The sequence below is a fragment of the Sylvia atricapilla genome, chromosome 1 (assembly GCF_009819655.1).
Source record: "Sylvia atricapilla isolate bSylAtr1 chromosome 1, bSylAtr1.pri, whole genome shotgun sequence".
Classification (NCBI taxonomy): domain Eukaryota; kingdom Metazoa; phylum Chordata; class Aves; order Passeriformes; family Sylviidae; genus Sylvia; species Sylvia atricapilla.
The window spans coordinates 16,381,591-16,405,993 of record NC_089140.1 but is presented as its reverse complement, the minus strand read 5'-3'; the positions used below and the strand labels follow the sequence as shown (position 1 = coordinate 16,405,993).

The 24,403-nt window shown below is 38.3% G+C and overlaps 1 protein-coding gene across 2 annotated transcripts in view; it reads left to right on the top strand.

Moving 5' to 3' along the window:
- Positions 1-23,913, top strand: part of ACBD5 (acyl-CoA binding domain containing 5) — a 30,280-nt gene extending 6,367 nt beyond the window's left edge. The window contains exons 4-13 of one of the 2 annotated variants that reach the window (XM_066315769.1): positions 344-455; positions 579-611; positions 11,015-11,152; positions 11,893-12,093; positions 12,816-12,922; positions 14,919-15,195; positions 16,413-16,612; positions 18,148-18,198; positions 18,486-18,595; positions 21,963-23,913. In XM_066315769.1, the coding sequence (XP_066171866.1) occupies positions 344-455; positions 579-611; positions 11,015-11,152; positions 11,893-12,093; positions 12,816-12,922; positions 14,919-15,195; positions 16,413-16,612; positions 18,148-18,198; positions 18,486-18,595; positions 21,963-21,975 (1,242 nt within the window). In that variant the 3' untranslated portion in view covers positions 21,976-23,913. The remainder of the gene's footprint in view (positions 1-343; positions 456-578; positions 612-11,014; positions 11,153-11,892; positions 12,094-12,815; positions 12,923-14,918; positions 15,196-16,412; positions 16,613-18,147; positions 18,199-18,485; positions 18,596-21,962) is intronic. The other variant, XM_066315780.1, reaches the window with a different exon arrangement.
- Positions 23,914-24,403: the final 490 nt, after the last annotated feature.

Genomic DNA, 24,403 nt, shown 5'->3' with positions numbered 1-24,403 from the left:
GTTTAGTTTGAAATTGCAGAAATAATGTATTCCAAGGTCTACTAATAAATACTGTGTCAAGGCTGTGTTTTAGTGTTGGCAAATGCATTAGCTGTGTCATCTCATCTTCACCTGAAAAAAATTAATATAATTGTAAGATTCTTGTCCAATAACTTACTTTATGTTGTTTCCCTGTAATTAAAAAAAAAAAAAAAAGTTAAATAATCAGAATAACAAGTTTAGTGAATTAGTGAAATGTTACTGAGTTTTACAATGACCACCAATTTCTAAAATCAGTTGAAATGAATGACTGAATCATTGAAATGCTGTTTCATAAGATGTTTCATGTTTTGGACTTGTGCAGATTCTTGAGAGTATGCCAATGACGGACAAAGTTGAAGAGTTACTACAAGTAATAGGCCCATTCTATGAAATAGTAGAAGATAAAAAGAACAGAGGATCTGACCTAACATCAGGTTCGGATGAATAACTTTCTTTGTACTAATAATCATAACTCTGTTTTTGGGGGGTTGTTTTCTGTAAATGATTTAAAAGCTAAATGTTGCATCTCTCTGTTCATTCTCTTTACCATATGGCAGTTCGAATGGAGAAAGTCTCTAAGTATTTGGAAGGTAGGAATGATAAATTATGTGTAAATCCATCATTTCCATTGTTTTGGTGCTGTAGGAACTTCCTGCTAACACTTGTGACTTCTGGGCTTGCCACCTCATTAGGCTGGGTTTTGTTTTATTTTACTTTTGAGGTGATTAGGTCCAGGAAGCTGCATATTTAGTCCTTATTGATGGGCTTTTTGAGCTGTTGAAGGAAGCCTGAAGAAAGGAGAGTATTTAAAATTAAACAACTCTTCCAGCCAAATCTAGTTTGTGCCTTTCCATTAAGAAAATGAACAACTAATGTGTTGTTCATACATTCTGATGGAGATGTGGCTTGTCAAACTGAATACAGTTCTGGTAATCCAGCTCTGTCATCTAATCTAAAATGAAAAAAAAAAAATTAGCAATGGCTTCTCTAATACATACAAGTTTTCCTGAGGCTCAAGTTCATGAAGGGAATATTTAAACATTTTAAATTACTGACAGGTGGCAAACCTAGTGGTGACAGAGCTGCATAAAAATCAGTGTGTTGATTTTTATTTACCAATACCATTGTGAGAATGTTTTGATCATACCAGTTATTATGTTAAAGGTAATGTGTTCATAAGGTTGTTGTGTAAGTCTTACAGTTGTTTAAATCTGTCTTAAACCTACATTTAAAAACTGAAATGCAACAGGGCAGAACTTGAAACTGTTTTTAAAAACCAAATCCAATCCACAAATAAATTGGTTAATATCTTTAACAAGTATGAGTCAGCTGCTTAAGTTGCCTTTTGTATGTGGCTTTTTTTCCCCCTACCTTAAAGGAATATGGTTTTATTATCAAGCCTCAGAGAAACAGAAATAATTTTTCATTGTTTTTAGGGAAAACAATGAAGTGGTAGAAGTTTTTACATGGCCATTTTGCAAGTGGGTGTGACTTTTTTCACAACTGAAGTTGTGTATACTTCATGTGTGGGATGCAATAGGTTTGCCTGACAGCTGGGTTGATGGGCAGGTATCAGTAGATTCAGGTCAGTGATCTGTGTAATAAGGATTTAATTACACTTGGTGTCCGTGGCACAGTGCCAGAAGCTACTTCTTGAAAAAATTACTTAAATAGATACACAGAGAATTGTGGAAGTTAAACTGTACCAGTTTCCATAAGAAATGTAGCATACTTGCTTTTTAAAAAGACAATTTAAACATAAGGCAGTGTAAGTTAAAGAGACTAGCAGATTTCAGCTTTACCTTGTTCTGTCATTGTTGCAATAATTCTGGTGATATGTCATCATTCATACAGCTTACAGGTGCAACATCTGATTATTCCACAATGAACTAGGACAGAATTTTCACAAAGTCCCTTGTATGTTACAACTTTACCATTGCATTTAAGATTTTGAAGCCCTTTCTTTGGTGCTCTTAGCACTTCCCTGATCAAAAATGAAGCTGGAAATAATTATTGTTGTTCACAGTGCAGATATCAAAATATTTCACAGAAGTATAGAAGAATGATTACCTTCAGTCTTTCAGATACACACTGAAGAACAGAACCAATGTGCCCAAACCTGTGTCTAAGATGATGTAGACACTGGTGACAATACAGTTAAAAATTGACACACTGTTATGTTTGGATTGTGTGAATTTATCCAGTCCTGTTTCTTTCCTCCCTGCCAAGTCCCTACAGTCTGTAAATTCTGTTGTGGAAGGTATGTTTTTCAGGGGAAAGCAGTTGGTATGCTCTGAAAACCTGGTATGTTCTGGGACCCTTCTCCTTGGCTGCCTAGCTTCGTGTTGTACCCCCATCTTCTGGTCCTTTCTGTTTTGAGTTTGCCTTCCATTCTTCCATCAAACTTTAATCTGTATGCAGATCATTATCTAATTGTTTAAGAATTGTATGCCATTGCCTCAAAATCAACAGTTTCTTGAATTAGTGGAAGAGAATTGTCTATAAGCTCAGTGTACATCAGTTATGGCTTGTTTATTGTCTCTAGCAGATTGGCCTCAACAGAGAAGTATAGCCTTTTATAATTGCATTTCTAGTCTTTGTGGTTTCTTTGAAAATGTTTAATACAAACCATTGAAATACTGCATTCCTGAATCAATAGAGCCTGTGGCTCTGTAATAAAGAACACAGAAGTCTGACATGCTAGCCTCGAAATAAATTACTTGTAGCATCTATTAGAAAACGAGGACAAACTTACTGGATCCATGGGTTACAAATATCCAGACTTGAATGTGTTGGTAAAGAGGGAAAAACAGAGGATTCACTCCAGTAGGCTGAGCAAATCTAAGAGTTATTTTGAAAGCATGTAACCTGGGTTGTGTTTGGAAAGGTCACCCTGCAGCTGTGTGAAATGCTTCACTTCTCTGGAAAGCTATATCAGTAGTCTCTTTCTGACAGGTATGAAGTGCTTCTTTACAGACAAAGTCATTGACAAATTATTTTTGGGTACATGAAATACTTGACATCAAAGAAGAAAGTGGGCTCTTAGCTGACAGTGCTGCAGAAGGGAAGAGGCAACCCTTGCAGCATTATAGAAAGATTCTTGTTTGTAGCTGCTGGAAGAGTAGAGGGACACATAAGATGGATGGGTGCATTAGAAGAGCAGCATTTTAACTTTTTTGCACTTGCTAGTAATTGCACAAGAAATCTTATGTCTAAGTCAATGTTAAAAAGTCAAAGAATCTTCAAACACCATTGCTCAGTAAATGTGAATTTTTTAGAATGGGCATTCAAGCTTTCTTGTGTAATAGCTGAAGAAGCTAAAGGTGGGCTAGGATTGGCACCCTAGTGATCTGAAAGGGGGTGGAGAATATTGAGAGTTTCAGAATCAATTCATCCTTCAGAATGTTTCCCTGAGAATGTTTATGGATGTTTTCTTTTTTTGGAATGAGAGTGAATCCAAAGGAGGCAAGGAAATCCTTCTCTGAAAGGCTCCTGCACTAAGTTAAGGTATCTGAACAACCAAGCAAAGTATTAGGAAATTGTTTACAAGTTGTTCAGTAGAATTTTGCTATATAATCTTCTTGCTTTGTGATAAGGCATTTAATGTGTTCAAAAATCCTACCAAATAAAGATGACCGTTTGCTTGCATGCTGAGTACTAGTGGTGTTAGTACACCTTTGTGAAACCAAATGTCACCTCCAATAACAAGAAGTTAGGTACTGCAGAGGCTGTAGGAAATTTCAGCATTATAATTCTTTTAAATCTTGGCTTCCTAAGGAGCGTTTCTGTCCCAAAAGCTTTTCTCCCAGCTGTGTTGCAGTTACACCAGATGAAGATCTGTTGAAGCAAGGTGCTGTGTAGTGCTGCGTATGCTGTTGCGGGGCAGTGCTGATGGCAGCACAGGCTGTTAAGGAGGAACCTGTGCAGGGCACAGTTTGTGTGAATGGCAGAAGCTGGCCCGGCTCACAGGCAGACACAGCTGTTTAACAGTTTGCTTGCATTCGTCGTGGTGTCTTGCATTTGATATGGGATCTAGGTTTAAAAGACCATACTCAATGAGGTTTGTGTGCTTTTAGAACAAACAAATACATGTAAACATTTGTATTTCAAAGGGAGTAGTTAGTACAGGACATAGATCAGCTTTGAAAAAAGTGAGCCTGTTCCTAATTACTCTTTTCTAGGTAGAAATACTTTTCTTACTCTTAAAATACAATATATTTTCCAACTGTGTTTCTTTAGATTGCATATGACTAGTTTATCTTTTCAAACAGTTTTGTTTTCTCAAAGACCTCAGGTTTTTTCCAACATCTTTGCTTTCTAAGTTGGCATATGGTGGCTCTTTCTGCTTGTGTGTGAGCCTTTGCTCGGAAACACCCTCTGTTTGCCTCAAAAGCTCACTTTTTTCATGGCTGTTTGACTTCAAAGATATTTGCAAAACAGATTTCCTTCCCTTTGCTTCCACCTTTCTTCACTAGGATTTTTTACAGAACTCAATGTTGTTGAATCTTCTTAGTCATTCATAAGAAAAGGGAAAAGCAGAAATCTATGTTGCTCTGAACTGCAGTGCATTATTAGGTTCTGTTAGTGGCTGCACCGCAATGAGGAGTTGCATTGAGGCAGGAGGAGCTGCTGGGTGTGTGGGTGAGTGAGGTTTTTAAAATCCCATCCTTAAAACTTTTCTCCCCTTCTAGTTTCTAATTATAAATTAAGAGGTATAGTCAAGGTTACAAATGATACTCAGAAAGGCTAGTGAGAAACTTTCTATACAAATATTTTTTGTTAAAATCTCAGTAGTTTAGCTTTCAGAAGTTTCTAGAACATTCTCTCCAGCATTTGCTGCAGGATGGGATTATTAGAGAAGATTAAGGGCTGGGCCAGCAAGTGCCAGTCAGTGGAGAGTCTCAGTGAGATGTGGAATCAGTGTCTCAACAAGCCATGGCTTGTCCTGTTGCAGTCCATGCCTGCTTCAGGCTTTACACACCAAATCTCAGCCTCCTTTGTGACTCTACTTCAAGCTGATGGCTTTATGTCAGTGCTGTCTGACAGTGCTGGAAATCAGGGCAAAGCATCAGTGTAGCTCTAAGCCTTGAGCATTTCTACAACTCTCCTCTCATACAGGGTGATCAGAAAATACATTGCCACTGGGTGAGCAGCAAAGTATCCAAATATGAAAATGTAACATTAAAAATAGTTTCTTTCTAAGTGGAGGGACCTATGAGAAGATTCTTCCATGGAAAAAAAAGTCTATCTGTATTGTGATTCATGCTGGGTTGAGTCAACAGTAACAATTTTGGTACGTAATTGGTTGGTTGAACTTGGATTTTTTTCCTCCAGCCAGACAAGATTTGCCTGCATTAAATGATAGTAAATGTCAAAAGCTCTTCAGGTCTCATAATTTAGAAGATGTACCCACTTGCTATAAAATTCTGGTATCTTATATTTTAGCTGTCTTACTGTAAAGATCTTGTGATGAAAGAACTGGAATCTGTATTTCTCAGAGCTCTGTTCTACAAAGACAAGCTACAAAGAAGCAGTGGATAGAGGTGTGGGAGGCTGGGAAAGAACAGATGTGGGTAGTTGTGTCGTGATTGCTTGTCAGAAAGGTGCCCAGTGGACACAGACTGGTGTTTCACATTTAACTTTGTATAGCAAAAATAATTAATTATAGCCTTTAAGATGCATGGAAAAGCCATTTGTTTTACCTCTGATGTTGTGTTTGATACAGTCTTTGTAAAAGGCAGTTCAGATGGTAAACTTGGAGCAAATGGCAAGAGAATATGGCCTTAATGTTATTTCGTTGGGTTTTTTTCTGGTACAGTGCAAAACATTTTTGATTCAGGCTACAATGTGCAACTCAACTGTGTGGCCTTGTGTTGTTTTCAAGCATAATTCAGTTTTCTTTATAGGGGTCTGAGTTCACTGTGGTCACGTTTTGTATTTTCTGGGACAAAACTCAAGAGTGTAATAATGCTCCTTCCTAGTTGCCATGCAAAATGAAAGTTCCAAATGATGACTTTATCTCATCTGCAGAGAAAAGAGCTTAGCAAGTTTTGCTCCTCCCAGAAGGAAGTAGTACCAGGCCTGCGGATATCCTGGATCCTGGAATGATGTTACTATGCATTCAAGTTCCAACATCTAAGAAGCAGCTGTTCTTCATGTTCATTCTCACATGTTGGCTGAGGTGCTGACACAAAGCTGGCAAAGCTTGGATCCATTTTGCTCCTGCTGCACACGCACCATGTAACCGAGCTGGGTGTGCTTGGTGGCCCTGGACATCTGGGGTCCTTTGTGGAGCTCCCTGCCACTGCTGGGAATGCCTGTGGAGCAGCTGCTGTTCTACCCGGGCTTCTCTCTTGCCAGGAAATCCCAGGCACATTGTGTCTACTGCAGAAGGCTGAGGAATCATCAGGGAGGAGGGAAATGTGTCCAAGTCAAACCCAAAACTTGGTATCCTTATTTTTTTGGCACATATTCTGAAAATCCTTGGGAGAAGGTACTGGCGATATGGATGGAGATGAGAAACTCCTTAGATACTGAAAAGTGTAAAGGTCTGGGATGGTTAGTCAGTAGTCCTAAATACTGTACTTGCAAGTGAATGTAAATGTCTGAGAAGTTGCTGTTTTCTGTGTTTGCTCTTATCCACAGATTATTGTTTTAATGCTTATTAAATTCATGAAACACAGTTGTGAGAAAATGGTAAATAAAGAAATGAGAATTGTTGATTAAATTGTTTTATTAAATAGTGAAGGCTGTAGTCCTTGGGAGTATATTAAAAGAAAAATAAAACTAAGGAGAAGCTTTTCCTGTTATAATAAGGTTTAGGAAGACCAAACCACAAAAAAAAAAAAAAGAAAAACTATATAGAGGAAGATATGTCTGGCCCAGTATGTGTGCTTAGGGTGTACATTTTTCAGAGAAAAAAGAAATAAAACTATGATAGTTAAAGTAATGATTTTTAGACTTTTCGGTCTCTAGTTCTGACAGACTCTTCTAAAATCTCATTTTATTTGTGATGGCTGCTTGTTTGAGTAGTATAGAACAGATGTTATAGAGCAGACTGGGCCCTTGGAAATTTTGTTTGTACTGTCCTATATTAAAAAGAATGCAAGGAAATGAGGGAAAGAAACTCTTGTTCTAGCTGAAGAGCTTATTGCTCCCAGATGCTTGCATGTAACCCTCATGTCTCATGGAGTCACTCCTTGCAGTATTTTAGTACATCACTTTCAAAATGAGGTGGGGATTTGTGTAACCAAGTGTATTGGAAACAGCAGAACATGGTTGCACAAACTTGGATTTGAAGCAGGGAGCTTACTTGGATCAGTAACAAGCATGAAACATCAAGGGGTGATGGCTAGAAAATAATTACAGTTACGTGATGATGAAAACAATTTTGTACAGCATATAGATTCCTTGAGACTTAACATAAACACAGGTGTGCAAGGAGATCCCTATACAAGATGATGCAAGTGTAGGTCATGGAAATAATATTCTAGGGGTTAAGATTTTGCTGCTGTTGAGCAGATGATAAAGTTATGGTATTTCATGAAAACAGGTAATTTTTATTAAACAGGGTGTACACAGCTAGCTAAATGTTTTATCACATCTTTCATGAGCTGTTGTAGACTGGCTCCCGATCACTGGTATTTTCAAAGCATGAGAGAGGCTGTAGAACTTGTGTGAGGATGACACTGTGGTGTACTGGGCTAACCATCAGTACAGCTCCAGCAGTGCATGTTAATTTTGTGTAAGAATTACATGGCTGTTCGTAAAACAAAAATACAAGGCAGTTGAGAAAAACCTGCTAGGCAAGGTTCTTTTTGTAAAATGACCTTCAAGCTGGGGCAGATCTACAGAGGCATTTAGGCTCTGAACTCCCACCTGGGTAACAAAAACGGCCCTGAAATATGTGGAGTTAAAAATCATATACTTACTTTTGAGAACTTTATCCCCATTATACAGGGGATAATGAGGAGAATTTTAGTGTTGCCTTTGAAAAAATATATTTAGAATGGCTTGTAGGAAATCCCTTAAGAGAGCTGACACTAGAAAATAAACATCTAGTGAAAGCTTGTAGGGAAGCTGCAGGTCTTTCTTTACATTCTTTCCACCCAGCCTTTTTTGGTGGGTTTTTTTTTTTTTTTGGGGGGGGGGGGGGGGGGAGGGAATTGTTTGTTTGTTTGTTTTGGTCAAATTCTTCTTTCTATTTTAAGTTGTTACTGTTATACAGCTCCTACTATTTAGCATTAAAAACCCTGAGCCCACACCCCAGGCTTTTACAGAATAGAAGTCCTTCTATGGCTAAAAAGAAGTACATCTTTGATTTAAAAAATTGTCACAAATCTCACAGTTTGATGTTGTATGTAGTGAGATGAAAATAATAAGCCAAGAGGAATTCTATATTATCTAAAGTAGGGCAACAGAAAAAGCTGGTAATATTTTGCATGCAGTTGAAGTGAGCACATTCAATAAAGGGGTGAGGGGTGGCTGGCTGAGATTAGCACAAACCAAGTAAGGTTTTAAAAGCTTGCTTAACTTGTGTCATTCACACTGAGGATATACATTCCTCAGGGAGCAGCCATTAACCTACTAGCAGGGGATGTAGAAGTCACTGCTAGTTAGCTCTGCTTAATCTGTAAACCTGTCACCCCCAGGATTAAATTGATGATTGACCGTCATGACTGGTTCCTTAGCAGATGCTCAGAGCAACAAGAATGGGTTTACCGTGTAGTAAAAGCCATTGGGGGATGGACCTGAGGATAGCAGTGTAAGGGTTCTGAGGGAAAGCACACAATTAGGCCTGGCATTTCAGGTTGCCAAATTCTATACAGGGTTGTGTTCTTAGAGTCTGCATCAATGCAATGCCTCTTTATGGTCTTCGGGAGCTCTATTGCAAGAATGACTTTGTGGAAGAAATATGATCCTGATGAGTTTCAGTTATTCAGGTGTCCTGTAATAAGATACCATAAATCTGTAACTGTTGATGCATTCTCCCAGTTTCTCCTCTTAATTTGTGATATATCACTTAGAAGCTTCCCAAATGAATAATCTCCTTATTGCAAGGAAGTGAAGAAAGAACATGCTGGAATGTTCAAAAACATTCTTTTCAGAAAGAAAATATGTAAATCTTAGGAAAGATTGTATGGTGTTGATGGGGCTTTTTGCAATATCTTTGATAGGGTGAGGAGCTTTGCAGTTTTAATTTGCCATCACAGCTCAGTGTTCCTCCTGGTCTTGCCTTTCCTGTTTACTCCCATGGCTGGGTAGGATGCATGGATGGTTGTGTCTTCACCCCCTTGTTGTTAAAGGGAAGGGTGATGTGTGCCTTCCATGTTGCCAAGGGGGCTGTGTCTGTGCCTAATGCTCATGCTGTGAGGACAGAACTGCTGCCTTATCCTTCTTATGCTGCTGCTTCTCAGAAAAACATCTTGAGAACTGGGATTCACAATCCATGAAACACACTTGTGAGGAAAAAAAATGGGACTACGTTGGGATTTCTTTTTTGTGAAGCAAATTTCCATGCAAATAAGTAGTGTCCTTCTACAAGGAGAAAATGACCAGGTGCCTTTATTCTTGTAGTGTACAAGACAGACAATTGCTTTTCTGATTCTCATTTTACAGTAATGTAGGGGGTTTTTTAATGTTCAGATAAGAGATGGATTAAATCAATCCAAAGCAGTGATGCAGGGTGCCCACAGAAACTTTACCTTGCAATGAAACTAAGGTAAACTTAACACTTAACATGTTCATTGTTACTATACAATAAGTTATTTTACCTTTTTTTTCTTTTTTTGAAGTGCTGTGGATAAGCGTGGAAACTAGAGAAATGTGGGAAGGTTCTTCATTGGAAGGTTAAAGTAGAAAAAGGCCTTGGCTTTAAATTACCATGCAGCAAGAGGAAGTAGTGAAGCTGGTTTGGCAACTCCAGTGTAATTGGATATTATTCTGCTGTTTAATGTTAAGCCTAAACGTAGGAATAAATCTTTCAAGGTTCTTACAAGGGAATGTAGAAATTATGCAAATGAAATGCTGTGATTACAATTAAAACAGTCAGATTTCAGCCTTGGAGCCAACATGTAAACTGCAAGTGTCTCACAGAAACCGTCCCCTCTTTGTACCTTTGTATTCTGTCCTAACACAGGAGGCTTAAATGATCATCAGGATGTATTTGACCATAACTTTTTTTTACAGGAGGTGGTAGAATTGTCCTTTATATACTTCATATTTTTAAATCTTAACCTTTCATGTTTTTGTACAGTTACAGTAAATTGTGATCCACATCAAAGATGTGGAAAACAGTGATTTGGTAGTTACTTTATCTATTTCAATATTTGTTTCTTTAAATATTTATGAAAAAAAAAAGGCTCAGTGTATATACTAATTTCATCAACTTTTTCACTGAAATCAGAGAACTTATTTCTATGTGTCATTTTTTAGGTAAAAATCTGTATAAACATGAGTCTTCTTACCATATTTTGCATCTGCCTAAATTACAGCAGATGATGTGTGGAATATTGTATTTACTTTATTCAGAATTCTGCTGTTCTGTTCATATATAATTGAATATAATGTTTCAAGATTTGCCTTTGAACTGTGAGCAGGTTTGAAACATTTCTGCCCAAAAGGGAAATTCTGTTAAAACAGTGACTTCTGGTTTCAAAAGAACATGGCCACATCAGTCCCAGCTCAGATGTAACCTAAATACAGCAATAGGCTTGGTCTGAGACTCCTTCTAAAAGTGGCTGCAGTCTCTTCCCTGGGGGTGCCTCAGAGTCATTGAGAATATCTGTACCAGCAGTCAGGCACTCAGTGATGGGCCACAAAAGAGAAACATTAAACCAATTAATAAAGAGCTTACAGAAATAAGCTGCCATTATATGGTACATCTTCTAATATGGACATGCTTTTGTAGATCTGTGACTGATAGTTTTGGGGGTGGTAGTGGTGGTATATGTTTCCTTTAAAATACATTTTTTTTCTTCGCTTTTTTTCTTAGACCTTAGTAATGTTATGAATTCCACTCCAAATATAAAAGCTGTAAATGGAAAAGCTGAAAGCAGCGATAGTGGAGCGGAATCAGAAGAAGAAGGGCTTCATGAAGAGGAAGAAAAAGAGCTGCAGATAAATGGAAAGGGTAAGATTTCTGGACCATTGTGTCCCCCACATTTGTTCTTAGCCACCTAAGTAGCAGAAAATACCAAAGTATCATGAATGCTGTACTTTTTCAAGGGAATTAGATGTAAATACATGTGAATGCATATATGAAAGACGTCTGTGTTTCAACCTAGGCTGTAAGAATTAAAACCAGTACAAATTTGCAAGCTATGCCATATAACTTGCCTAGCAAGTTCTGTTGAAAAGTTATCTAAATATTTATATCCTGCATTGTTTTGGGTTTTGTTGCCACTGCTTTTTTGTAAGAGCTGTGAATGGCCACATGGCCCATAAGAATAGAATAGAATTCCAAATTACTTTTTTTTTCTTTTTTTTTTTTTTTCCTTCCTGAAAGAATAAAACAGAACTTTCAGTGAGATTCATTTAGAGGGTCCATAAAGAAATGGATGCTGAAATAACAGCATCTAGTGAAAACCAAAGTGAAATGACATATTTAGAATTCTATTCAGATGTCCTCCAAGGACATTAAGCTTATTATTTAGTTTAGAAGAGACACCTACTTCGGATTTACTTATTTATGTTTCAAGTATCTGCTCTTCATGCTTTTTACAAGAACAGAACAATCCACACAAAAATTTACATGTTTTGTTCTGCAGATACATTGTACATACCGTCCATTAGCAAGGTAGCTGCTTGAAGAAATATGTTGCAACTATTAGGTATGGACCTTTCTCTCTGCAGTTTTCTTTTCTTCTACAGATTATAAGAATGTGAAACCTGAATCAGCAGCTGCTAAGGATTTGGAAGGTATTGTTAGTAATGGCTGTTATAAGGACAGCCTTATCCCAGATATGCAGAATGGCATCCAGACCAAATCTGCCTTGAATGGCTTGAACCCAGAGGAGGAAACAAATAAAATGGAGCCAAGCCTAGAAATAGCTCATAACTCTGCTCACCAAGGTATTGTCCTTCCAAGACCATGTTTTCATTTGCACATGTTTTTCATGAAAAATACTCTTTTCTTGAAAGCTTAATCCAGGGATTCAGATACTAGCAATGGTGTCTTTCAGCAGAAATCTGAGGACAGAATACTAAAACTAATTAATTCCAGTTAAAAATACGGCTTTCTTTTAGTTTCTCCTACAGAAAGAGAGATAAATTCAGAGACAGAGAGTCCTTAACAGACAGAAATAGAAGTGTTTTCTTGTAATATCATTATGCTACCTATGCAAATATTATTTGCTTCTGGAAGTGAATTTGTAGTAAAACAAAAATCACTTATATCTGGTTTATCATTCTGAAAAGCTGAACATTTTATAAATGCCAGTTTGTTGAAACTGGGATCTGAATATATACTTTTAATACTAGTGTAACTTTAGGCAAAACTGCTTTATACTGAGTTTAGGAAAGACACTGTAATAAAAAAGGTAAAATTAAAATTTATAATGCAGAAATGTCAATATGGAGTATAGTTTTCCCACTCGTAAAGGTTTTCTGTAATTCCTAAATTAATATAACGTCTTTATTCAGAATCTAAGTTGAGGATGACCGTTGTAGATAGAAGAATCATGAATTGATGCTTACCTACACATTTTAACTTATTGCTCTTGTTTATTATTGCCAGGTTTGGCTCAACTGGCTCACATTTACAAAGCTTGTGTGCTATCCCTCTTTCCCTGCAGGTGCAAGTGAAGAGACTACTGAAGAGATCTCAGCAGCTCAGCACTTAACCAGTGATTCAGACAGTGAAGTTTATTGTGACTCTATGGAGCAGCTTGGACTAGAAGAGGTAGGGGGTTAGTATTCCTGGGTGTATTTTGAAGCTGGTGTGCAGCTTATTTTCAGTAGGTTCCTCTCAGTCAAATGAACATGGACATGCAGAGGTGAATGATGCGGCTCATGCATGCTGTCCTTCTATTTGAACTATAGGGATTTTTTCCTTTCATTGTCACCATTTTACAACTTGGTTACTGCTGATCTAAAAGCCTTGAAGCCCTCAGAGACTTTATGTGAGGTGAAGGCTTCAAAAATAACAGTACAAAGAAACAATTGTCAAAAAAGGAAAAACACTATAAGGAAACTAAGGTCTTTGTCCACAAATTAATGTAGGGTCTCATAACATGTAGGGACCAGAATTCAGCTATTTTTAAGAAATGAGAAGTGTCTTTGTAACAATTCACTTTTTGCTTGGTTTTTTTCTGGCCTGATGACTTCTGAATGTGTTTCTTAGAATAAATAAAGAATAAGCATTAGCAGGTGGCCTGTCGGCCAGTGCCTGCAAGTGGCCTAGGTCTAAAGAAGTGGGGAATTACAAGGATTTCTGTGTTCTCTTGTATTCTCTTCAGTCATAGTGTACACCTCTGACTTCCCTATAAAAAGGTGAGCACGAACAGTGCTGCCGTAGTTTTGACTGGATTTGTGCTCCTGCTGATTACTACTCATAACTGTAGACTTTGTGGGCTTTCTGGCTTAGATCTCCTTCAGAGGCCCAGTTTAAGTGTGGGCTCTGTAGGTTGTACTTGGACTCCTTGTTTCCTGATTCTGGAGAGAAATGTGTGAGTGGTGCTTGGGATCAGAAAGGCCAGTAAGCACTTGAATATTGCATCATTCTCTTGTCTACATCTTTCCTGAGTATGTAGGGAATTAGTTCTAACAAATCAAAATTCTGCCCAGTAATGAGGCATGTTGGGAAGTGTAATTTGATAGAAGTGCTGCAAGCTGTCTTATCTAACTGATTTCCCAATCTTGTGTGTCATTCAAGCTTATTTGACATTCTTTAATTGAAGTGGGTGGATAATTTGTCAGTTTCCCAACCTTCATGAGGAAAGTTCTAGCTTTGCACAAAAGAACAAATGTTAAGGTATATGTAAATGAATACACAAGTAGAACTACAGGTGAGTAAGTCCAAACTAGAAGAGGTTCACCTAAAGAAGTAAATACAGCTGTTTCTTGGAAAAGATGTAGCCAGCACTCTGCCCTTCAGTTCTGATGATCTAGGACTGCTGTTTGACAAATTTGGGCAGCAATTTCCATTTCTCTTCTCCTCCATTTGGTTATTTTGGCTTCTCCCTGAAGTTTTTTTTCAGCTGAGGTCCCCAGTTTGCTTCAGCATATCCTTGTGCAAGGGCCTGTCCTTGCCCTGTGCCAAGGGCTGCTTGAACCACCCACCAAGACAGTCCCAGTGCAGAACCTGAACACCTGCATCATTCTTTTTTACTGTCCTCCTGCAGCACCACCAGCTTTGAGTGAGCAGCTGATAGAATCCTCTGCCTTTCCTTTGTTTGGTGTGAGGTACAGGTGCAGCCAGGCTGCTTGGAGCAGGCTGATGATGAGCTGTGTGCTCCCTGTGCTATGAGTGTAAACACTGCCTACCCAAGGCTGCTGACAGCATGGGCCTTCTGACTGTGGCTCCCAAATTCAAGGGAAGAGACCATTTCACTGTCTGGGAAGCAAAGCCAGTTTAACAGGGGAAAACTGAATGGTTTTAGACCTTAATGTTCTATTTTGGTAATTATTGAGTATTAGTGTATTTTGGAAATGTCTAAAGAAATTCCTATGGTATCACTGCTGTGAGATTTGCCTGAAATGCCTTCTCAATCAGGAAATGACATTTAGACAATAGTAAGTATATTCTACAGGCAAACAACCGCTCCCCTTAAAAGAAAAGTCTTAATTCTTAGCAAAGTATTTTCTTAATGTGAAAGTAAAGATGATTTTTTTTTCCTTTTTAATGTTTAACTGTCACATTTTACAGAATTTAATTACTTGCTAATGTTAATTTGTAGCCCTTGGAGATCATCACATCAGCTAAAGGATCTTTAAAGCATTCATCCCATTTCTTGGATGTAGATCACAGTCTTCTGTTAGAAAATACGGATTTTCCAAGGCGCACTGGCACGACTTACGGGAATCTCCAACCTGGAAGTACTGGAGAGGGAGTAGCTGAAGAACAAGGTGAAGTCAAATGTGGAGGAGAAGATGGCAAAGCCAGTAATGGGGGTCCTCACAAGGAGAAAAAAGGTGGAGAAAAAGCAGATTTCTACAGTCTCAGAAGAGGGAGAGGTACTGTGACCCTGCATTTGTGTTCCCCACTCTCCTCACTACCATAAATTACTGGTGTCTGAGAAGCACCTGTCAGCACTGCCCAGTGAGGCAGTCATGTGCATAGTGCTTCTGCTCTTCACAATAAAAATAGACAACAAAATGCCTATTACAGTGGGTAACTTACACTCCAGCTGCTGCTTATGGTACTTGGGTTTTTAGAAATGTAATCCTCAGACTAGTCTGTGCCTGAGAGGAGTTTCCTTAGAAGTTACATACTTACTGTTAAATACCTATGCATTTATATCTCTGTGGTGGTTTATTTGAAACCATGGAATGCCATGGAATGATATCAGTGACATATTGTTTTGTATATAATGGGAGTGTTAGCCACACCTTTGAGTGATTCTGATACTATCCATTATGATTCTGAAAACTTAATGGTTCTTAATCACATAATAGCCCAGATGTTCATTTTAAGTTGGAATGCTGTGCATTTTAATTCCATAATACTTCTAATACTGTCACCTATTAGCAGCATTATATTCCAGTGGAATGATCTGTAATGTCAAGGATAAAATCAATTTTTCTTCTACCAACAAAAAAAAAGGCAGAAAGTATTCTATTTATATCTAGCATGCCTTTTTGTATAGCACCTATAAGTAATCAGAGGGAAAAATTAAAATCAAAATAAAACATTTATGTTGAAAACAATTATTATAAAGAACATACTATAGTTAACTATCTCCTCTCTCTTCTTGTGTTATTGAAGTTTGCTACTTACAGGCAGAAACATGACAGGCTAGCGATAGTTGTATCTAATTTAAGGGAGTATTATAGATTTCAAATAATTATCTTTTCTCATCACTGTATTCTAGTGATCTTCGTTTTCCAGCTGGAGACTTTGCCAAACTTAAAGCACATACTAAGACAGATCTTACTTTCTGCTAGGGCAGAATTTACTGCTGAACTTGACTGGTTGTGTATTAACAGCTTTTTCTGAATGTTCTTGCAGTTCTAGGAATTTGAATGATACTGTCACTCTAAGGCTGTAGGGAAGCATCTCAGGTGACATTTCAGTGACCTCCCAGTGCTGCTGAACTGTCTGAATATAGGTTGTGATGAGGAGTAACTCACTCCTGGGTGAAAACCGAGGGAGAAAACGGAACTGTTAAACATTTTCAGTAGAGCTGTAGCCCATTCTGCTTTGTGTTTCTGTTTCCCCTCCCTCACAACAGGGCACAGACTTCAGCCTTTAGGGGACGGTTCCCAGGGTGGCCAGATGGGCAGTGGAGGGGACGGCGAGCGCTGGGGCTCCGACAGAGGCCCCCGGGGAAGCCTCAATGAGCAGATTGCAGTGGTGCTGATGCGGCTGCAGGAGGACATGCAGAACGTCCTGCAGAGGCTGCATATGCTGGAGGCTGTTGCAGCATCACAGGTACTATTCTTTGGAGTTATTTGATCACCTTTTATTAAATGTCCTTGGATATTTTTTGTGCTTTTTCAGATTAAAATTTTTGAAGTATTTTCTTCAGCTGTAAAGATATTTCAGTTACATTCTATAGTTGAGTCCAACTTAAAATTTCCTACAGGTACCTACTCTCAGGAGCACAATTCAGAATTCTGGTACATGTAAGCAAAACCGTGCATTTTTGACCTAGAAGTTAGCCATATGTTATTTCACTGATTTTCCATCAGACTGATCTTAGCCATAGTTATTGATACACATTAAATGAGCTCTATAGGGAGAGTTCACAGTTAATGTCAGTAGTGCACAATCCCAGAGAATTCGAAGCATTCTCAAAAGAAATGAGAAATTATCTTATTATTTCAGATGGTAAATGTTCACAGGCAGAACTTCAGATTCCATTTTTCACTTAGTAAAAGACTTGATTGTTCATAGCTTTCTTTCCTTGTGAAGGAATCCAGCCTTATTGGAATTGTACATCATGTCCTCATCCACCCAGTAGAACTCTTAAGCAAGTGCGGGCATTATTCATACAGTGTTTCTTTTCCCTTCTGTTTCAATAGAACATGTTGTGAGTATAGTTGAACCAGCAACCTGGAAATGTTTGGTTTTGTTTGACTTGCTGATATATTTTGATCTGTGTGAAAATCAGCAAGCTGTACAAGCAGTATACTATGGGATGCACATACTCCAAATCTAAGGCAACCACAGAAAAGGATTTGTTAAAACCATAATTTTGCTGCATCACAGATATTCAAGAGTCTAATGTTTGGTTAAATAGATTGATTTTCTATTTTTGCCTGAGCAATACAAGAAGTAGTAAAAGATTCTTCTCCAGCAGTTCATGCTGTGCTTGCTGTCCTTACCTAAGGAGAAACAGAAGCTTCTCTTTCATGCTTACATAAATTAAGAAAGATCTAGAAAACCAGCTGATTTGCTTTTGTGGAAGCACCACAATAGTGTATGGGAATAGTCTTGAAAAGATTCTGGTACTTCATTTTCAGGATTGCCTGGAAGACATGGAACAGAGTATTCTCTTTCCTTTATGGTATTAGACATGCCTGTAGCTGTAGCCCATGGCAAACTAAAACAGCATTTTTGACCTTAGTAGAGACTGGTGTTAAGACGTGCAAGCAGGCAAATTAAGCTGCTGCACTTTCTGCTCCGAGTTGGGACTGGGACTAGACCACAGTTGAGAAAGTTGCAGTGACAGGTTGAGCAGGGGAGCCTTCAAAAACTGTAAAGAGGTCCAGTAAGTGGCACTGATGCATTTTCTAAGACACAGAGAAGTGATAAAATTACTATAAAGAGTAGTGGAAACATGAGGGGTAAGTTAGCAGCTATGTGTGGTCACATGGGGGTGGTTCTGTGCATTAAACTGTGATACATACAGATTGAAACGCCATCACAAGATGAAAAAAACTCATACTCTTGTTTTGTGAGGATGAAAAAATTTAATTTAAGTTTCCTTTTCTATACTTACCAGCCTTTGTTTGTATTTAAAGGCAAAATCTGCAACACTACAGTCAAATTACCAGCCCGCCTCCTCTGTCAAGGTAAAATACTGTTTTCATGATGTGCAAAATGTGTGAACTGTGAAAAAAGATGAATTTGAATATTTTAGCTCTAGATCTTGGTATGTGCCTTTTGTATTGTCTCTTCTTTGACTAGGAGATAAAAAATAATCTGTCTGAGAAAATTACTTGATAGATTAATCTTTTCTTCTAGTCTTACTATTATTTTCTTTGGTACTGTAGCATTTGAAGTGATGAGAAGTTTACAGGTGGTATTCAGTATGTGCACACAGATTGCTGACTGGGTTTTTTTTTTCTGTTTTCCTTAGAAACCATCATGGTGGCCCTTTGAAATTTCTCCTGGTATTTTAACTTTTGCTATTGTATGGCCGTTTATTGCCCAGTGGTTGGTACATGTGTATCACCAAAGAAAGAGAAGGTAAAGATGTGCATTCAATTGAACACATACACTGTGTATCACCTGTTTAAACCAATAGATAATATTATCATGTTATTTAGACAGGACAGAAAATTCTTTGCCTTGAAAGTTTGTCAGTATGAGAAAGTATTGGTTAATTTGGCTTTATATGTAGTAGGCTTTATATGTGGCAATTTATGTTAAATCTATGAAATGTGATACAGGATAAATAATTTCGAGCATACACAAGTGGGTGAGGCTGGATAGCTTGGAAGCATTTCCATAACATTCTTTGATCCTCTCACTCCTCATATTCTCTTAAGCCATTTTCACTGTTTCTAGACTTCTTAGTCCCATTGTGCCATGAGAATTTTTTTTCCTATCACATCCTTTGTAGAGTGCCATCTGTCACCTATATTTAACATCCACTAGCACTTTTACTATGATATTTTTGTAACATCTACCTTGACTTCCTTCAGCTGAAGGACAGTTGTACTCTGATCTTGCCTTTTCTCAGCTCTCTAAGCATCACAAGATGAAATGAGTGTTCTCTAGATACTGTCTGCTTACTTCTGCTTCACACTGGATTTTGTTAGCTTAGTACGCTCTTCTTGGCTTTTACATTTTCTCCTCTGTCAGACTGCAGTTTGCATGTGTGTGGATCTTAGGAGAATAGCTGAATTTGCTCTAGCTTTGTAATGTTTGCTAGTTTTCATGGTATAGTTTTCTCTCTTGTGGTAAATCACAGAAACACAGAGTGGTTAAGGTTGAAGGAAGGCTCTGCAGATCATCTGGTCCAATATCCTTGCTTAGCCAGGGACACTTAGATGCCAATTGCCCAGGACTGTGTACAGGCAGCTTTTGATTATCTCTAAGGAAGAAAACTCCATCACCTTCCTGGGCAACCTGTGCCAGCATTTATCTCTCCTCAGAAATGCTCGAGTACTTTAATCATCTTTGTGGCCTTTGTTGGACTCTCTCCAGTTTGTCCATGTCTCATTTAGCCGGAATTCGACAGAGCACTCCAGGTGTGGCCTCTCCAGTGCTGAATAGAGAGGAAGGATCACCTGGCTCACACAGTTGGAAGGGATAATGCAGGAAGGGATAACATTGGAAGGGAAGCCTTTAACATCACTGGCCTTTGTTGCAAAGGCATGTTGCTGGCTCATGTTCAACGTGGTGTCCACCAGGATGCCAAGACCCTTTTCTGCCAAGCTGCCTCCCAGCTGGCATATACTGATGCCTGGAGTCATTTCTCCAAACAGTGCCAGACTAAGCACTTCCCCTGGTTTATTTCATAAAGTTCCTGTCAGCCCATTTTTCCAGCCAGCTGTAGTCCCTCTGGATGGCAGCACCACCCTCTGGCATATCAGCCACTCCCAGTTTTGTGTAATCTGCAGCTTTGCTGAGGGTGCACGCTGCTGTTAAACAGGATTGGCCCCAGTAGGGACCCCTGGCATTCACCACTAATTACTGGCCTCCAACTACACTCGTGTCACTGATCACTGCTCTTTGGGCCCAGCCCATGGCTTTGTAAACAATACAGCGCCCACAAAGGCTGCAAATCTGCCAGGGAGCTCCCCTGGCTCAGAGCTGTCAGCAGCAGCGTTGGTGTTGCGGCACTGTCTGATGAAACCAGAGATTGCAGTACTGAGGCTTTCAGGCAGTTATGCACATTTTGCTCATTCTTTGCACTGGGCAAATAGAAATTGCCCCTTGACAGCAAGGACAAAGTTGGGGTGTTTTAAATCAAAACTATTTTTTTAGTATTTTACTTGAAGCTTCTATGAACTTCAGTGTTCTCCTAATTGCTCTTGCCATGGCTGTGTTCTCTGCCTCTCTCTGAACAATGTGCTGTTCTTGAAAATCTTTTTTGATCATCTCTTCTGACCTCTGCAGCACCCTCAATTCAGCCACAGGTTCAGACAGAAATCAGTTTTTAGAAAAGTACCCTTTCCAGCAATTTTTCTAGTATATTGTCCTAGTGATTCAGTGCTTTGATGAATAAATACATGGTACATTACTTTTAGTTTGGATTTGTCTGGCTTCGGTTTGCCTCTGTTGGATTTTCCTGTATCTTAATGCAGTTGACAAAGAGCCTGTGATGTGTTTTCCATGGTTACTTATTTGCTATCATGAGGTCATCTCATAATCTCTTGCTTAAACAAAACAAATGGAGCAACTGGAATCTCATTTTAAAATTGTTTTCCAGTCTTAGAATGATTCTTGTGACTCATTGCCAAATGCTTCAGTTTTTCAACATTCTTTTTGAGTTTTGGACATCAGGATTTGTATCAGTGGTAATACCTGTGTCAGTACGAAATACAGAGATAGCATAGCCCCATGTTTTGTTTACTCATTCATGTATTGTTTTGAAATGAACTTCAATACCAGAAACAACTAAAGAATTTTCTGTGTTCTTGAGATTTTCTCTGTTTTTGAAGAAGTCTTCTCATAGGCAGAGTTTAAAGACTACGTGCTTCTATAGCACATTTCTGTCTGGAAAGTTCTATCTCCTTTAAGGATGTGTAGGAAGCTGATCAAGTACACTCAGTGAGAAAACAGAATTGCAAAACGAGTCCTTCTCTCCTGTTCCGTGGCCAGTTTCAGCTTATGCTGTTAAGGTGTGTGAGCTCTTAGGCAATAGCTGTTCACAGTGTCTGCATTGACTTTGTCCGTTTTAATTTTAAATTACATTAACTGTCCCTGCAGCAGAAACCACAACGTCTCTGCTACCATGCAAAGTTGTCCCATGCTGCAGCTGTGGAGACATGACTTCTAAACTCTTCTGAACAGTGTAGCAAATTCCATGTAACTGGTGGAGGGACAGCCTTCTATAACCAAGAGCTTTGTGTTTAGCTCTTGCCCCGGGGCAGGGGTAGTAGCTCAGCTCCATCCCAGCACCTCTTAACCTGTCCCCTGTTCCTGTATGGGGAACTTAATGCTGAAATCTGGGTGCTTGTACTGGAGCCTTCACCAAGAAGGCTTGAAAACCTGAATCCTAAGGGCCCTAAATCCAGATAGAAATATATTTTCATAATAGTAAAAGTTGTCCAGAGTCAGTTTATGCTTTTAGAACCCTCTAATTTTAAGTTTAATGGAGTCTTGGGGAAAACAGCTTTTAACAGTTGCTCTGCTGAGCCAGCATACCACTGACACAGGGTCAGGGATTTCTCTGAGGAATTGCATCTGCAGTTCCAAATTCTTAGTGAATTTTCTCCTCCTTGGTGTAAGAAGAGAAATTTTCAGGTATCGTGAAGCCCCGTTGTGGTTTACTGGAATGGGAACCTTTCACATGTAACCTTAATTAATTTGTTTGTTTAGACAAATGAAAAATCATCTTATATGTGAAGGTACATTAAACTAATTTATCTGTTTCCTCTTCTAGAAAACTGAACTGAGAAGTCAAGACTAAGGACTTCAAGAAGATGGCCCCAGAAAACAAAGGAAGTCTGAATTCTCATAGAATCTCAGAATTTGGACGATCTTCCTTATGTTACAGTAGTATTTTGTACTACCTTTGAGCTAAAAGTTTAAGGACTAATATTATTGAAACTTGAATGATTCACAGCTCCTAGGTTACAAATAAATTTAATAATTCCATCCTCAGAACCATATGAACAATAATTATTTTGGAATGTGCTTATGGATGGGCCTTCAGTAATTACTGACCTTGCTGATGTCAGTTGATGAAGAGAATAACATCTCTGTAAAAGAATAAGTGAAAAATATGTAAAACTGTCACTTTAACATTGAAATAATCTTACAATCTCAAGATCCCTGCCTGTTTTTTCACAGCATTATGTACTACCAGGTGAAAGCTCTAAAAAAGTATAAATTTAATACATTGTAACCTGTTGGAAAAATACAATATAGCTCTGAGGAATTCAACTTGTTATTTTTGCTGCTAAACTAGTGTGGGGCAATTTCCATATAAATTGGTCAGAAATAAAGTTGAATCCTTCACTTACTGTGTAAAATTGTAAAGAAGATTTGGGAATTTGTATATATCCTGAAAGTTAGAGCCATTAATAACAGGGACACTGTCAAATCCAAGTTTGGAAACAGCATGTGGTACAAGGGATCATGTAAAGAGACTGCACCTTATCTTTTTAACTTTCATAACTGTATTCTTGTTGACAACAGCTTATTTTAACTGAAATGCATAGTTTAGGCACAAGGTGCTTTAAAATGAGATGAAAACTAGCTCAGTAAATCTAGCTCTAAGCTTTTAAAAAGCTCAGTGCACTGTAAGTTTTTTGTTGGCAGTTAATCTATTGTGGATTTTCCCCAAATGAAACATATCAATTCTGGTATGTCTCTCTTATCCTTCTACTTCCTCTCAGAAAAAAATCCTTTTCAGCTAATTTTGGAGCTGATATTTTTTCTTTTCTCCACAGAATATTTATTAATCTATATACAGATAGAGGTACAACCTCGTGAAGTTTGCTTGACAAAAGCATGCTTTACACTTAATTTTAAAATAAATTAATATATAAGCTGTCTAAATTTCTGGAAAATGTAAATGCACTAAAATTAGGTTTGACAGGAAATTTACAGTTTGCTATGAAGAATTATATCACAACATAATCCATGAAGCTCTGAATCTTCAGAAAATTCACCATTATTGATGTGCTTTCATTTTCCACCAGGACTACATCCTACAAATAATTTTTAAGGAAAGTTTTTTTGGTCCTTCCTGAAAATCTTTTATAGTTTGGAAAACATTTTTCATATAAGCTATACTGTTTAAAAATATAATCACAGAATTTAATGTTGGCTTTACCAGAGAAATTTTAATCTTGTTTTTTAGTTACATGCAGATTTTTTTTTGTTACTTTTCCCCTCCTCTGATTTTCTTACTGTAAATCTGAATTAAAAAATAAAATAGCTGTAACCTCTTTGAAGACAGCTGTAAGAAGCAGATGGTTTCATGTGCCAGAGATGAGTTTTGGTATGAGATGTACTGAAAATACAGTTTGAACAAAGCTTATCCTGGAAGGAAAGTTATGCTGGGACCTGAAGCTGTTATACCTGATCATAAAATCCCTGAAGTGATTGATTTCTTATCATAAGGGATAGAAATCATACAGGAAGGACACTCGAGCTTGAAGATCACATGAAAACCACAGCCTCCTGAAGCAGCATGTCTTCTGCCAGGACAAACCACCCTGGAGTGCCTCCCACAGCTCAGAACAGTGGCACCTGTAGTAGTCAAGCTCTTAGAGATGGGACAAACATTCCCAAAGGTACTTAAATGTTAACCTTCCCCTGAAATAAAGGGAGGCTTGTACTATCCTTGTTATTTATTCATATTTCAATAAATCAATCCCTTAATAGTTTGTATTTTATCTTGAATTTAATATTTACTAAAAGCTGTACATCAGATGCTGTGACTGTATACAAGAGCCTGCTGGGCTGTATCATGAAGAATCAGTCCCAACCTGAAAGTTGTAATACAAAACAACATCACTTGAGTAAGAATTCACTTGTAACTCAGAACTGGGCCTCTCTCATAGTATCATAGGATAATTTGAACAGGTTGGCAAGTATTTCAGCTTAAAGGTAAGGAAAAGTGGTAGGTTTGTTTTTTTATCATTTGCCCAGGTGCAAAGAGACACAGCTTTGATGTGGAGGCAGTAGCATAAGCAGATGGCTGGAGCTCTGACCTGGGATACATAGCTTCAGCCTGTGCTCTCATCAGGAGGGCTGGGAGCCAAATCAGTTCCCCATAGCACTGGAAAGGGCCAGCCCCAGCCCCAAACTGCATTTATGAAGCAAACATCAAGCTGGTTTCCTGCAGCAAATCAAGCCTCACCTGAAAGGGAG